The following is a 16,496-nucleotide window of genomic DNA, read 5'->3' on the forward strand; positions in this document are numbered from 1 at the left end:
TTTTTTGAAAATGAGAATCGATTCTGATTTGTTCAATGTTAGAAACGCGATTCAAGCTTGAATCGATTTTTTCCTGCACCCCTAATAGATATGTAGAATGCCAGAAGGTAACATAGATGTAAAAATCACTCTAAAACACTGACAGTACCAGTATAAACAGAAACCGTTTAAAAATGTTCTAAAAAGTGCAAATATAGTGCTGTAAAAACTTAAGACTGGTAAAAGTCAACAACTGCATACAGCTCTTTAAAGGTCAGGGGATTAAAGTCGGTATGATAGTGCAAATATAAGCAGTAGTGCAGGTAGGGCGTTTTTGTGAGTGCATATCAGTTTTTGAAAAGCTCTAGTACTGTATTGGTAGAAGATTCTCAATATTGAGCTTCTTAATATTAAAATAATTAACCTATAAACACTTCACATAATTCAGCTTATAATAATTGGTACCTGTACGAAATTGTCAAGTGTTTTCACTGTAATCGAGCTCTCATGAGTTTATCAGTCACTACCTGTGTTAGAGCTTTGCATGGCCAGAGTTCTAGCTAGCCTTGATTGTGGCCTTTGTTGGGGCACCTGGAGAGCAGCTTGGGGTTAGGTGTCTAGCTCAAGGGCAATTCAGTTGTATCCTGTTGGTTTAGGGGATGGAACTGGTGACCTTCCTGTCACTAGGCCTTTAGGACATGACTGTCTGCTTAGCCTGCAGGGGAGTTATCTTGACTGAGTGATATCTTGCAGGAGCTGTTAGCTGGTAGATAGTGTGCCACTAATTAAATCTTCTAAAGTCATTTCCATGCATTTACCCTTGACATTTACAGAATTTGTGCAGTGTCTGCTATGCGCTGACATGTTGAACATGCTGTATTGCATGCCCACCCACTTGACTTTTTGTTTGTGTCTGTACCTAATGGAAGGAAACCCCCTATTCCCCCCAGCTGTGGCCTGTCATATTACTGAGGAAAGTATGTAGAAGTCCAGCTCTTCGAGGTCACCCAGCGGTGTCCATATGTTTGCATTGTTTGCCTTTTGCATGTCTGCCCATGGGCTTCTGTTTTTCTCGGTCATGGTTAGTTCCTCTCTCTCTTTCTTTCTCTCTACCTCTCCTCAGTCTCCTGACCTTCACACTCCTGGCCCTTATCTGCAGGGCCCAGAGCACGACGAAAAGCCACGGGCTCAATACGGTCCGAGCGAGACACACTAGCTCTATTGACAGAAGGTGGCTGCATGGACAGGATGCCAGCTGCATTGTCTCACAGGGGCAAAACAATGTGGGACAGGATTTCCTGTCTTTTCTTCATTCCTCTCGCATCTACCCCCAACACACACTTAAGGCGGTCACTTTAGGCGCCAAAGAGCATGCCTGCTCAGCAGCCAGGATATTCAGACCCTTCTTGCACAGATTTAGTACCTGTCATAATTGAATTAATTAAAATAAAATTTGGAAAGTAATAATTTGCATTCCCACAGGATGCAAAGACAAACAATTATGGGAAATGTCAAAATAAAATAAAAAATAGAGCTGTTATTTTGTTTAAAAATATTTCAGGCTTCAGGTAATGTTACATATTTATTTTCTCTGATTTACCAACTGTGAATAACTGGCGAGTGAGGAGCTTAAGATTCACATTGTAAAATTGCATCTCCTTGCCCAAATGATTGCCAACCCTCTCAGTGTTAAGCTCCTTTTTGCAAATTGAAAATACTAGGGGTGGGAGATATTGTACAATTATTGTATCATAATATTTAGAGACATTTTCTTGATATGATTTATTGATATATTGTGTTTTTTTTACTTACAAATAAAAATACACTAGTAGAAGCAGATTTTCTTCAAACTGCTAACTCCACCAGAGTTACAAAGTTCAGTTAGTAGCTTATCAAGCCAAGAATAGCGATTACAGGTATGCTATTGTCACAGTGATTTAGAAAAAGAAAAATGGTTACAATGCTACATAATGCTGGTTTTAAGCAATGCTGATATCCACAATATGCTTAGAAAAAACATAGTGTATCATGATAATAAGATCAGATCAGATATTTCAGTTATTAGTAAGAAATGCAGTGGGTTCTTTATGTTACGAAAAAAGCTTAAAAGCAAACCAAAGAAGTGGGTGTGGCCAAATATTCCAAACTCAGGGTTAAGTCAAGCTGTGAGCCACTCACAACTTCTTGATAGCTCCTGCGATGCTGGTGAAGATGAAACTGAAACTTAATGTGAAGTATCGCACGTTTGTGCACGTCCATCAGTTTAGGAGCACGAACTGTTGAGACAAATGTAGAATAGACCGTATAATTTGTGAACAGCCTAAAATAAACATCAGAATTGCTGAGAAATTGGATTTGGGACAATTTTACTCGCTGTGTGACCTTATCCTATAAAAACTGTCTAGGTGACCTGTCAATGTAGTCTGATAAATATCCATTTTATATGCCTTTTTCCATTTAGAGTTTTCCAGTTTCCAGCATATTGGAATATTACAAAGACTACATGTGATTTCATTTTTATTTTTGTAATTTTTAACATTCCTTTCATTATTTTGTGACCTAATTGCTTAATTAATTGAAAAAATAGCTTGTTATTATATATATATATATATATAACTAATACAAATGAACACAGCAGCCCTTATTACTACTCTTCCTGCATTGACTACCAGTTAACTCTCTAAGAACTCTAAGAATTTATTTTTCTGTATTTTTTTTTCCTCTGTTCTCGTAGATCTTCTCTCATCCCCTCACTCTTTGTCTCTCTCTTACCCTCACACACTCTCGCGCACTCTCTTCCCCTCTGCCACTCCCCTCCCTTTACACATTTATACACACACACACACACACAAACGCACACGCACACACTCATGCACGCATGCACACTTCATGCTTCATGCTTCCACATTGTCCTGAACTTCCAGGAGAGAGGGAAAGCACAGAAGAGGGATGGGGGCGGAGTCAGCTGGCTGGCCCCTCCAATCAGATAAGTTCTGATGTAAGTGTTAAGCAGCTGCTAAGATCAGATGGAGCGTGCCCGGAGGAGCCGCGCGCCAGTAGCACAGGCAGTGCATTGCAGCATGGCTCACGACCGGTGAGAGAGGGAGAAGAAGAGAGAGAGAGAGAGAGAGGTGGAGAAAGAGAGAGGGAGAGAGGGAGAGAGAGAGAGCGCTCTGCCTCTCCAGCATGGATGAGTCCAGCATTCTAAGGAGACGAGGGTTACAGGTAGGAGATATCACATGCCAGTCTTAAAGGCTGAACCTGTGTGTGGATGTGGGGGTAAGTGGGTGTGCAGTCTGGATGTGTGTGTAAGGCTGTGAGCTCCTCACTCTGGAGTTTTTGCAGCTTTTGTGTTAACACTTGGAGGTGCCGGTTGAATAATAATGTATGTGTGTGTGTGTGTGCTGGTGGAGTTGAAGGAAGAGCGAGCGGGCGAGTGAGAGAGAGAGAGAGAGAGTAAGTGAGTGAGAGAGCAAGCAAAAGAGAGAGAGAAAGAGAAAGAGAGAGAGACTCAATGTTCACATTCACAGACATGTGGAGGAGTCCTCCACTGCAGTGCTCAGCTACTGAATCTGAATTATTCTTTAGAAGTCTTCTGTAGCACCACTTGTTTCAGTACTGATTAGCAGCAAGCTCTTGCAGCCGGTTTCCTCCCTTTCCATGTAGTCTAACTTTTCATACTAGTCTTAAAGGGGCTGCTTGAAACAAAACTTGATTGACGGAAGCATCTGCGTGTTATCTTTAATTGAAATTGAAAGTCTCTGCTGGATGCTGTAGAAAGGCACGCTACATGCCCTCGACACAAGTATCATGATTGAACTGTAAGAGTGTCAGAGTGAAGTTACCTACAACTGTTAAACACATCGGCCCAAGAAGTGTTTGGAACACTGGACGAATGCAGGCACAACACTAACAACAGATTCAGCGACGGACGCTCCGATGCTCAAATGTTCACAATTGCTTGGAGACGAGTTAAAGGTTCTTGGCTCCAGTAATATAGTAAATATATTGTATTGTATATATAAAAGACATTGTCCTTAACATCTGTGTCATAATGGACCTGCTCACAATTGCTTGGAGCATAGATATAGGTACTTGGCTACTTGGCCAGATCCTCCCGAATGCTTGAATGTATTTGAGTGCTTGGAAGTATAGAAATAAGGTCTCGGGGCTGGACGATCTGTTAAAAATCACAATATTTAATTTTTATGAGTGATAATTATACGGAGACACTAGAGATAAGGCCAATATGGGGCGCTGAAATAAAGAATGCATGATATATTGTTTAGAGGACACTTTTTTTAATTTATTGTAAACATCTCTGCTTGGTTGTAAGGATTTCTGAATTAGACTTAATTTGCTGAGTATAATAATTTTCATAAAAATTTCACACCTGTAATTCGTTTCTATGGTCTGGATCAGTTGACAAGCTTGTTTATTTGGAGCGTTTCTGGTTTGGTTTGACACAGGCAGAAACCTAAACGCACCAAAATGCACACCAATAAACCACGCGAGCAAATTGTCTCCTCTGATTGGTCAGAGCTGTCTGATGCAGAAGCAAGAAACTAAATAAAGTAACAAGATTCTGTATGTTCCAGCATGTTATCTGTGCAGTGGGAAGCTGCTTTAAAACAGAAAGCTAAAAAAATGTTGCTGTGTGCTTTCAAACGCAGTGTTTTCAATGGGACATGCAGCACAGATGTGAGCAGTGAACACAGCACAACACTGCACGTGTAAACAGCATGAAGCAGCAGTGGTAAAAGCTGTGGTAATTAGAGTTATCTGGCTAATATATCAGATTAAACTGCACCTTTTCAGCAATTTAGTTTAATTAAAAATAAATATTTTTGATAGCTGGGTTGAATCGAGACCAGATCACATTCTCAACACTGCTCCTCAAAAAAATCTGCACATTGGGCGAGGGGCGGGGCAGATTGCATTGAAAGTTGGGGTCAAACTTGGTGGCGTAATTAATTTGCGTAAAAACTAAAAAAAAAAAAAAAAAAAGCTTTCAAATTCCTAACTAATTGTGTGCATTAACACTTTATTTTGACAGCCCTGGTTTATTGTGAAAAGACATATAACAATAATGCTAAAAATACAATGATTCCTAATTACCTAGTATGCAATATTTATTGCAGTGTTTTTACATGCAAAAACTGATCAAGATACAAAAAGAAGGATCACAAAAATGTGATATGCGATTATGCTGTTGAATATCCTGATATTGATGTGAATTGCAATAAATAAATAAAGATCCTGATAATTTATTATTATTGTTGTTATCGCAGTTCATTCTTTAAATGTGTTTGTAAAAACTCGTCCTGAGCGCACAGCTCTACTTCTAGTAGCAGCAGATGCATAAAAACTATTATTGAGGTGCTCCCACGTGTACAGCAACGGGGGAAGCTCTGCAGATTGTGATCACGTGACGCAACAAGGCTGGAGGTAGAGTGAGGTTGAGCAAGGTTGAGTGAGGTAGATGTCCACAGTAAACTCTCACACCAAACTACTTGGTAGCCTGGAACAACTGAGTGCATATTGTGCACCAATATTTTAATATGATACAATAAAATTGTCAAATTGCCCACCCCTAGGAGGTGCGGATGTTTCTACATGGCCGTGTTTATTTTTATAATACAGGTAGGGTTTGTACAGTGCGTTCTCTGTTCAGAGAATGAATGGTAAGCCACATCAGTAGGGTGAAAGCTCAGCACGAGAAGCCTTTGGTGTGATTTTCTCAACAGCCTGTTGCCGCCACAATAACTTCCTGAGCACATCTCAGGGTTGCAGCGTTCTGTTCTTGCGAAGAAGTCGTCGCACGAGCGTGTCGGACCAGTCCGTTCCTCGTTGAGGTTTTCACACCACTGTGAAGTTTCAGGCTTACTGTACCGTGACCTACTGTCGTTTCTGTCATTGCTACAGCTGTAGATTAGACGGATGCTAAAGGGAGAGCGCCAGACGGCTTCAAAGAACACGTTTTCCTCTCTCAATTTTCTGTTTGAACAAAGCTGCTCTTGATCAAAGATTTCAGCCCACCCAATCCCCACGCCAGCATCGGGGTACCCATTCACCCTCGAATCGAACAGAAAATTTCACCATTTACATTCATGTGTTCCTTTCCTTTGCAATTCACTTTGATGGCCCTAAAGAATTTCTCCTCTCCAGCCGTTAACATTTGAACTAATTACAGTGTGTGTTTATCAGGGCAGACCAAAGGCATAATTTCCCTCCGGTGGCTATCAATCACAGAGCCCTTTTCATGTTACTTTTACTTAGAAAACCCTCTTTTTAAACTCTATTTATTATCTTTTTTTTGCAGAGGAACACATAAAGGGCACTATTAATTGTAAGGTAAATTTCGCAAACTCTGTTTTATGTTTTACTTTACTTTTACTATTTTTTTCCCATGCTAGAAAACAATGTGTTTGCTCTTTTTAAAGTATAGTAGGTGACTTTGAGTTGCCTCTCTTCTACTCCCATCAACTACATTAATCAAAAATAGAAAAAAGACAGAAAAATGAATGAATCAGGAAAAGCTTCTGGACTGGCTTGCGACCGCCCACTGTAGATAAAGAGAGCCACAGTGCTGTTAGCCAATCAGAGGCAATATGTTTGCATGTGATTAATATTCATGAGAAAGAGCCGCCTACTTCTCTACAGAACTAAAACAGCCTGAAAACAGGAGCACCGGAGCAGAGGACATTCATTCATATTAGAGACCACCGCAAAATGTATATAAAAAAACATGAAATGAGACTTATAAGAAAATGTGCATCATCAACAGCAGTTATACAAACAAGAGCACATTTTATTAATTGCTATAACTGAAATCCAACTAAATACATTCATAAACTTGTAGAAAATGCACTTTACTTCTAAACAGCTATGATTTAATTGAACAGTTTTCTAGTTTTCTAGTGCAGACTACACCTAATAATTGGCACACTCTATTTGGAAATAAATGACGTTTTATCATGACAGGACATATCTTCTTAAATTGTGGTGTGTCTAACTCTGCATAAATAGGAATTAAATACTTCCTTTCTCCCTTTTCTTTTTGGTGGGGGGAGGGGGTGTCTTATCTATAAAATGTTGGCAAAACTCCCTGAAAACTGCTGCCCTGATTAATAAAAGTCTGCTGTGTTCTGAATTTTGTAGTTAAACTTAGCATTTATTTTTGTATTGACACTATTGTCATACCCAAAGCTAGCATGTTCACCATTATATCAAGAAGTTTGAAGTTTGTTTTTTGATAAAACAGAATGTTTTTCTTCTTATTTTTGCGCATTTCCGTCTTTATATCTGAAATCAGCTTTACGACTCAGTTCCACAGTGTCATCAGTGTTCTCTACATCGCAGATACCATAGTTCCTTTACATAGAAGCTCATTTTCTGGTGTGGAGGCGCCAGAAAGCGCAGTATAAAACAATGTGTTTCTTTGTAGAAATGGAAAAGCCCATAGACACATGTTCATTTGTCAGGCAAATGTCTTTTATAACTGTTCTGTTAGGCTTTTCATTATACCCACAGGGCCTCAGCTCATCCCAGCTCTCTGAGGTGTGTGGGTTAGACCAGTATCTCAGATAAAAATCTCCATGCTGAACGACAGCTTTACACTAGTCTAGTTCAGTACAGCTGGGTTTTTTTCCAGAGTTCCTGGTTGGTTAAACAGTGCAAAAGTATGAATATGTAAATCAACTTCCTCTATTTTGTTCTGTTTATGTATTTAGTGTGTTGGGTGTGTGTGTGTGATTGCACATGCTCATTCCAGCTCTAAATTGCATTACAGTACAGGAAGTGAGTGGGTGTTATTGCTAAATTTAGATTGGTTAATGCCCATGCCAAGGTTAGGTCAGACTGCCTGCTTTGTGTCTGTTGGGTTTAGGTAACTACAGTGTCCTGGGAAAACCTTGATCAAGTCTATTGAGGTGCACACATCTCAGCTGCAGCACTACTAATGAGGGTTTTATGTTTTTAAGGGCTTTAAAATGTTCAACCTTCAAATTCCCTTGTTTAGAAATGTTCCAAGTACTCACTGCAGAAGTAACCAAACACTTCAATCTCGATTTTAATTGAGATTAAATGTACAACAAATTCAAACCATTTGCTTCAAAAATAAATAAACAAATGAACTCTCAGACCATAGTAGTTTAGTGCTAACATATATGCTAATAGCATTATTTGTGCATATCTCCAATTGAAGTTGGTATTTTAATTTTAAGATGTGTCTGATATGTCAATGTTCTGTTCTTTGTTCTGTTTTCTATCTATTCATGTGCATTGAAGAGGGCCACAGGGTGAGGGAACTGTGGGAGCTTACAGATTTGATGATACCATGCTCTAAAAACAGTAGCTTCGAGTTTGTGGTGCTGGTGCTACCAAACCTGATAAACCGTCTGCAAAATGTGTCTGATTTGTTTCTGTCATACATAAGAAACATACATAAAATGTGAGTGATTTGAGCTCTGTTAGCTGTAACAGTCTGTACTGTGGTATTTTGTCTGTTAGCTTGCTATCTAACTTATCTAAGCTGAGCTGGCCAGCTATGAGTCCAAAAATAATCAGATCAGAATCAGTGACAATTTGCCTTTCTGTCACTCCAGTACTATATGTCCCATTTTCTCCCCAATTTACACGGCCATTTACCCAACCCACTCATTAGGACTCCCCCTATCACTAGCAATGCCCCGACACACCAGGAGGGTGAAGACTAACACATGCTTCCTCTGATACATGTGAAATCAGCCACCGCTTTTTTTTGAGCTGCTGCTGGTGCAGTATTACTGAGCAGCATCAAAGCACTCGGAGAAAAGCGAAGCGACTCTGTTACGATACAAGGCAAATGGCAATGGCGATGGCAAAGCTGCATGAGCGGGGTTCGAATCTTCGACCTCCCGTCCATAGTGGCAGCGCTTTAGACGGCTGGACCTCTAGGCGCCCCTCAGTACTATATGTTTTAATTGGGAGGGACTAAAATGCTCTAAACCGAAAGTTCTACTTTCATTTGAATGACATATTTTGCATCACTGATAAAATCTATCAAAACTCTCATGAACAGTTTGTAACATTTGGCTCAAAAATGCACAAAAATATTATTTTTAGGCCTGCTAACAGCGAGGGGTGGCTTCTCTTCAGCTCTCTGCACAAGCAGCAAGCTCATTGGCTCTTTTCATTGAAGGGTGGGACTTTATCCATAAATGGTGCCATGATTAGCTTTGTAAGAATTCCCATTTATACAGTGGTCAGTGTCCCGTCTCCTCATTAATAATAAGGTCTCTTTTATAAATCAGTTTATTCAGATATTTTCATACTGTTGAATGTGACAAGTGTAAATACTGACTTAAGACACAATTTCCAGCAGAATAATAATAATACTAATACTACTACTACTACTACTAATAATAATAAAAAGAAGAATAAAGCATTAGCTAAATTGTATTTCTCTAACTTCTAAGTGTTCTTCAGAAAAGATGGCTCTAACTGCAAGAGACTAACTTACATCTCAATGAACTTTAGGCACGTTGGGATACATCAATATAGAACTTTAGGGTCTGCTTAAGCCTGCTTATTTCATGTTGTTTTTTTCTTTACGATCAGGTTTAAATCTGGTTAATATTAAGCCACATAAAAATGCAACTGTAAACACATCCAATATGCATTTAACACCAATACAGATCATTTAAAATTTCAATTATAGCAGTGTAAACACATCTGTCTCTCTAAGACGCATTCAACAAACAAAACTCCTCCCAGTAAAAGCAAAACACCAGTAATAATTGCCACACAACAAGCTAATTTGTTTATTTTGTTCCACATAGTAATCAGATTTCAGTCTGACTAAGCAAAATACACCTTTGAGGTTTAAATCTTATTAGCATATAATCCAGATTCTAGTCACATAAAGTGACCAGGTGTAAACGGGGTCTTTTTAAGCTTCTTTTATAAGTTTCTTTGTGTGTTTCATTGTTTTATCTGAATGTCTAGGCATAGAACAAAACCAGTGCAGTGACTCCCCAACAGCAGCCCTGTATACATTTCACACTTAACACATTGTAATTTGTGGCCTGTAATGTCCATTTATAGATGCTAATGCATACTGTAATTGAAACCCTATAGCCGTGAGAATGGAGAGTACCGGAGTTATCGCAGCTACATGCTTCATGCTCTGTGATCTCTGTGGGAGATTTTGATATGGGTGTCGGAGAGTGTCTTATGATTAGAATGAATAGACAGTAGTGCTCCTGTATTAGCTCTGTAATTAGAGTTGCAGTGACTGAGCGTGCATGAGCTCTCCTGAGGCCCGTGCCCTGCATTTGTTTGGTTGCATTTAGCTTCACTTCACATGTATCCTAATAACAAGAAAGGTATGTAGCGCCCTTTCGCAGGTTTTAATGAGATGTGCACGTGTAATTGCTTTCTGTGTTTTTTTTTTCCATCCTTTTTTTCCTTCACCGTGGTAATTATTCTACAGGCAATCTTGAGAATTGTGTGTGTGTGTGTGCGCACATGTGTGTGCATCTTTATAGCTTTCTCATGTTGTGAGTTTTGTGATGTATTGTTTCCAATAGAGCAACACCTGATACCAAATTGTAATAAATGAGGGCAATACTCTTGATTTTGTTGGTGTGTTCATTGGGTTTTGAAGATTCATAACTTACAACATAGGTTTAATTAAGTTATATGTTTTTCCCCACCAAGTTCAAATTAATTTTATATCTGTTAAGCCATTTGTTCTGAATTTTTTCCAGATTATTAGCCATCATTTTTCAATTCAAGATTCAAGATTTTTTTTTTTATTCAAGATTCAAGATTTTTATTGCTTCATGCTCTGTGGACCAAATAATATATACCCTAGAATGACTAATTGAGCTTTTATTAGTTGAATAATGATCGTTTGTTGCATGAAACAAACACACCATGAACTTCCAACAGTACTCATTCTCTTTCAAATAAAAATATGGCACCCTACCACCCTATCAAAAACTTGGTACCCTACCTTTTTTATGAAATCAAGAAAAGAATTGGACCAAAAACAACTTAAAATTGTAACTTAAAATAAAATCTTAAACTTAATTTCAGAAAAACTTTGTAACATAAACGCTACATAACTAAAACTGAGCTCGAAAACAGGCCAATTCCAAAACCCTTAATCTGTTACGTAACAGTTTTGCTTTGCTAGATTTACTCCCCCAAAAACTGACTAGCAAAGTCAGAAATAGTAAAACTAAAAAAAGCGGCTTCCACTTAGGAGCATATAGTGTTGTTGATACTGGAGAGCAGCACAGCACCTCCAGACTCTACTACTAGTTGCAGAAATACAGGTTGCTGTGCAAACCAGACTTTATGACTACAGCTTTTCCTTTGCAAGTTTATGCAGAGGAGAATGGACTTGGACTCACCAGGCAACATAGTGGTATTTGGGGGGGGGAGCTAATGCTAATAGGTCTCTACCATCTCTCCATCTGTCTGCTAACTTTAAAATGATCTAGACATCCGCAGCTGAAACACACATGAACTAAACACACCTTGTAAAACTTTAAACAATAATCAGGCTGAAGTGAAAATGTAGGGCAAGGCTAAAAGCTAACATGGCTATACTATTATTAGTTTAAGCTTTTCAATTATTTTTTTTACAGTGTTTAAACTACCAGGTTTATAGAAAATACTGTAAACCAGCTAATAAAAGCAATGCATAATGTTTTTTGTTTTTCCACAAGCCATTTCTTAGAAGTTTAATTTTGAAGAAAAATATTAGAACTTGTAAATCTGATGGCGTCTGAGAATTTTACGCCCAATCTGATAAAGTCACATACTTACTATAAATCAAGGGTGGCCAATCTTATCTGCAGAGGTCTGGTGTGTCGGCAGGGTTTTATTCTGAGCAACCAGCAGCACACCTGACTCCACGTGTTTAATCAGTCGGTCAGATTATGACGTGCTTTTGCTTGGTTGAAATGAAAAACCCAGCCTCGCCGGCCCTTTGCAGATAAGATTTTTTTCACCCCTTACTATATATATATATATATATATATATATATATATATATATATATATATATATATATATATATATATATATATATATATATATAATATTTATAAAATGCTTTCTGTGGAAGCTTTACGCTACATTATAGAATATTGTCTAAAGTTACCATTTCTAATATACGGAGATTCCTCTTGGCACTGAGATGTTTCTTCAGTTGTCCCCTCAAGCTTCTCAGTGAGCTGAAAGACTTGCCAGAGAGAAAGCTGACACACGTCATGATGTAGACATGCACATTTACGAACAATATTGCAGTTGTCAGCTTCGTATTTGTTTTTCTTTTTTGGACGGAGCTCACGTCAGTTATGATTTATTTGTGTGTTTGTGGATCTCGGCTCAGTGCGTTGGAGTTGACCGTGACAACTCAATACATCACTGTATAAGATGAATGACGATGGATCATTATTCAATAATGGAGATTGATGATGTCTAGGCCTTTTGTGCATATGTAGAGAGATCAATCAGTTCTCATTTACGTGATAAATTATAATGAATGCATATCTTCTTGTACGTGCGTCTCGCTCATCTTTTTTTTTATATCGCTGAGTGAAATTAATTGGCTACTAAATTATGCCAAATTATTTTAAGATGCTTAAAATTTTAAATGCAAGCTTACCGCACTTTTAACACACAGACTCTGGCTTCTGCAGTACACACGTTATTCCTTGTTGTGCCGTTCAATTGAAATGCTGAATGCAGCTCCGGCAGATTGTTGACTCTATAGAATAGCGTGGTCCTGATACCTCAATATATTCATGCCCACATCAAAAGGCTCCAGTGCTCCGTAGTGTGTCAGCAGCTCCATTGGAAGTTATCAGACCATCTAAGTCATATTTGTATGCACCGCGTGGCATATGCCAACTATCTGCTTGGTTGACACAGTGGTAATCTAGCAGTAGGAAGTCCCAAGCCTTGGCTGCTAAATACATGCAGCCGCACAAACTCTCGCACGCTTCTTATCGACCCTGCAGCCGCTGAAACAATCCAGTGTAAGACTGGACTCACAGCTGTGAGTAGTGATGTGTAGAATGTCCATTGAATAAAAGCCTGTATGATTCCCACATTTCGGTACCACTTTAAAATATGACTACCCTTATAAAGGGTTTATAAATGGTTTATAAATTTGATTATTAAGTATTGTTGATAAGGTTGTAAATGCCTTAAAACCATTGATAAGCAGTTACAACACATTAATTGAAAAGGCAACAGTGATCTGTTAGCGATAGCGATAGAGTATGGTGGCTGAGCAGTGAGAGCAGCTTTCAGCAGAAGAGGAATATTCGGGCATTTGTATAGAATATGCTTCTGTTACTTTTAAGTTGTTTGTCTGGCTGCATTTTGGCTCCAGTGGAAACAATAAACTGTAACAGAGTGACCAACAAGACACAAACCATATGTAAATACTGTAAGTAAATCCTACACGTGACTGTTTCATAGGCTGTACTAATCCCTTAGCTCTGTTTCCTTAGTTTTATTTTTATTTTTTATTCTTATTTCTGTTTCTTATAGAATCAATGTGTGAGAGAAACCAGTCTGTTAAGTTTGCGTTATATGATTTTGTCAAATAAAACTCTAGTTTTCAAGCCATTTTTCATTTTTGACGTTTTCTTAAAAATTTTATTTTTAAATCTCGTCTCGTCTCATTCTCGTGAACCCAATATCGTTTCTCGTCTCGTGATATTAGTGTCTTGTCACACCCCTATTATTTTGCCATTTTTTAACTCACTGTTGTCATTTCTATCTATGTTGTTATTGATTTATTACCTGCTTATTAATGAGTTTTAAAGTATTTACAGCCAAATTATTAACCATTAATAATCTTCTTTATAAACCATTTATAACCTCTTCATAAAGGTAGCTTTATTTTAAAATGGAACCCACATTTCTGCTGTTTTTTACATTAAAAGCAGGTTAGTGAATACTGTAAAATACTGCAAATTTTAAAACGCAGATATTGTAGCACAGTAGCCTAGAATCTTTTCCAAAATACACAACACATCATTTGAGCATTCACTCAGCAACTTATACAGCTTGTTTTATTATATTATATTATGTTAATGAAAATACTATTATTATTAATATTGGAAACAGTTCTTATAACATGAATTTATAATATGACTATAATATGTACTCATGAAATCCAGCATCATTTGAAAACAGAGAGCAGTTGCTCATCAAAGGAAGTTACTTTGATATTTTTCCAGCTATTTTCAAAACTTTACAGTTACAGGTGGTTTCTGTGTGTTTGCTAAAGCTTTGCTTTCTGTTTGTGTTGTTTTCATGATGCCAGGTTTTTACATGGTATCAAACCTGTAGAGGGATAGTTTTTGAGTTCTGTACCCCCTCTTGATACTCTACATTGATGACAGATTAATTAAGACTGTTTAAATGAGTCTGAGATAAATGAGGTGAATAAACAGCAGCATTGTTTTGTAGCGATATTGCTGTGTCCACTTTTTTTATTATCAAACAAATGATTTATTCGCTGTTAGATTTTGACATTTTGCTGTAGTTTTGGCCAAAAGCCTCCTTTTGTTGACTATATCTGGCTGAATTGTTTAGTGGGGAAACTTTAGTGCATCCCTTTATGTGAGTGGCATATATGACATAAGATTAATCTGAATGTTTATAGTAATTACCATGCCTGATTAATGCCTGTTTATGGTTGCGTAATTATAGTGAATTATCTGTCTCTCGGTCAGTCAGTCAGTCATCCTTTATGTTTACTTGGAGGCACATTCAGGGAGTATCAAAATGCCTCACTTTTACTGAAATTAATCCTTTATTTAAATACAAATTAAACTTAGATTAGCTGTATTTGATGGTCACTATACATCACACCATCCTGTTGTGCTCAGGTGACTGTCATGGTCATGGCTGTAAGAATATTTAAAGTAATGGAGATGGATAAAGGTTGTTTTAATAGCTTTAAGCAGATATGGGTAAGTGGTCAGCTGATCTGTGATGGGTAAGGAAAGAGCATGATATCCAAACATTTATTGGTGTCAGACTGGAGAGGTGGGCATTACATTAAGATAACTCAGGATAGAAGAGATGGAATTAGTTCTGATTAGATTCATGAACTGAATGTGGGTCTGATTATTATCTGTCTGAATAAACAGAGAGTGCCAGAAGGTAACATAGACATGAGGGCACCATATAACACTGGAACGTTTAGGCAGTCACAATAAGTAGTTATTAGTATTTGCCTATAAAAATAATGTCAGTCCATATAGTATACAAATCAGTGCATTGGCCTTAAAATTAAATACTTTGTGTAAGTAAATTATTGAGACCGTGGTGCTGTTAAATCCTGGGTAGAGGTTTATCACAAAATCTTTGTAATGTCTTAACACTTCTTGTTAGGAAAGATGTATTTAAATCGTTGTATGCATATTTTGCTAAACCAAAAAAGAATAGACAATTATTTGCCACTTTTCCACTGTTTCTGAATGTTTTTTTTTTTTTTTTTTATATAATTTTATTTCTACTTTTTTCCCCCATTTTCTCCCCAATTTACACAGCCAATTACCCAACCTACTCATTAGGACTCCCCCTGTCACCTCCTCTGATGCATGTGAAGTCAGCCACCGCCTCTTTTTGAACTGTGACTCGGTTTAGATACATCAGCTCACAGACGGCTTGTTCTGAGCGACATCACCCTTTGGAGTGATGTGGGGAGAGAGTGCCATCTACCCACCCAAAGAGAGCAACGCCAATTGTGCTCTCTCAGGGCTCCAGTAGCCAATGGCAACCTACATGAACAGGATTCGAACTGGTGATCTCTTGATCAGAGTGGCAGCCCTTAGCCCGCTGGACTACTCGGAGCCCTGTGGTTTCTGAATGTTTTTGAGCACAGAGAATAACCATTCTGTCTGGTGGCTTTTCCACACAGAATCCGTTGAGCACAGGCGCTCACAAACTGTCCTGGGCCTGGTTTTCTCAACACTGTTGGCTAACTGTAGGAGGGTGATAGGAGGGCTTAAAGGGCTTAGGAATCTGTGGACTGAGTGAGGCCTATAGTTGTTACATAAATAAATTATAATGCTGCAGTAGCAATGTGTTGGACCAGGTTGGAAGTAAGTGAGGCCCATAACTAGCTTGTGTTAACCCTGCATACTTAGCTATATGAAATAAGCATAGCCGGCGTGCTAACACTGTAGTAGTGATGTGGGAGAGGATAATTTATAATTCATTATTTGTCCCTGCAGTAGAAAGATCAACTTCAGTCTGATTTAAAGATCAATTCTAAAGCAAAAGTCAATTTAAAAATGAATCTCAGACATCCACCTAAAGAAGGTATTGCTTTTCTTGGTGAGGTACAACTCAGGATACCATATAGTGCAAACCCTGACCTTTGCCTGGACTGATGCTGAGGGCAGGTGTGGCTTGGTCTCTGAGGCAGATGGAAGTGTTCTTTTGTAGGTCAGCGTGATCTAGCAGTGTCAGGACCACATTAGTAGCAGGAC

The 16,496-nt window shown here is 38.3% G+C and overlaps 1 protein-coding gene across 7 annotated transcripts in view; it reads left to right on the top strand.

Moving 5' to 3' along the window:
* The window catches only part of mast4 (microtubule associated serine/threonine kinase family member 4), a 182,174-nt gene that overhangs the window by 63,560 nt on the left and 102,118 nt on the right, over positions 1–16,496 (top strand). Inside the window, exon 1 of one of the 7 annotated variants that reach the window (XM_022667780.2) lies at positions 3,009–3,204. The exons of the other annotated variants lie outside the window; for them this stretch is intronic. Within the exon in view, the coding sequence (XP_022523501.2) occupies positions 3,166–3,204 (39 nt within the window). The 5' untranslated portion in view covers positions 3,009–3,165. Of the gene's footprint in view, positions 1–3,008; positions 3,205–16,496 lie in introns of those variants that run through there. 7 annotated transcript variants of the gene reach the window in all.

This window comes from Astyanax mexicanus, chromosome 1 (assembly GCF_023375975.1).
Source record: "Astyanax mexicanus isolate ESR-SI-001 chromosome 1, AstMex3_surface, whole genome shotgun sequence".
Lineage (NCBI taxonomy): Eukaryota > Metazoa > Chordata > Actinopteri > Characiformes > Acestrorhamphidae > Astyanax > Astyanax mexicanus.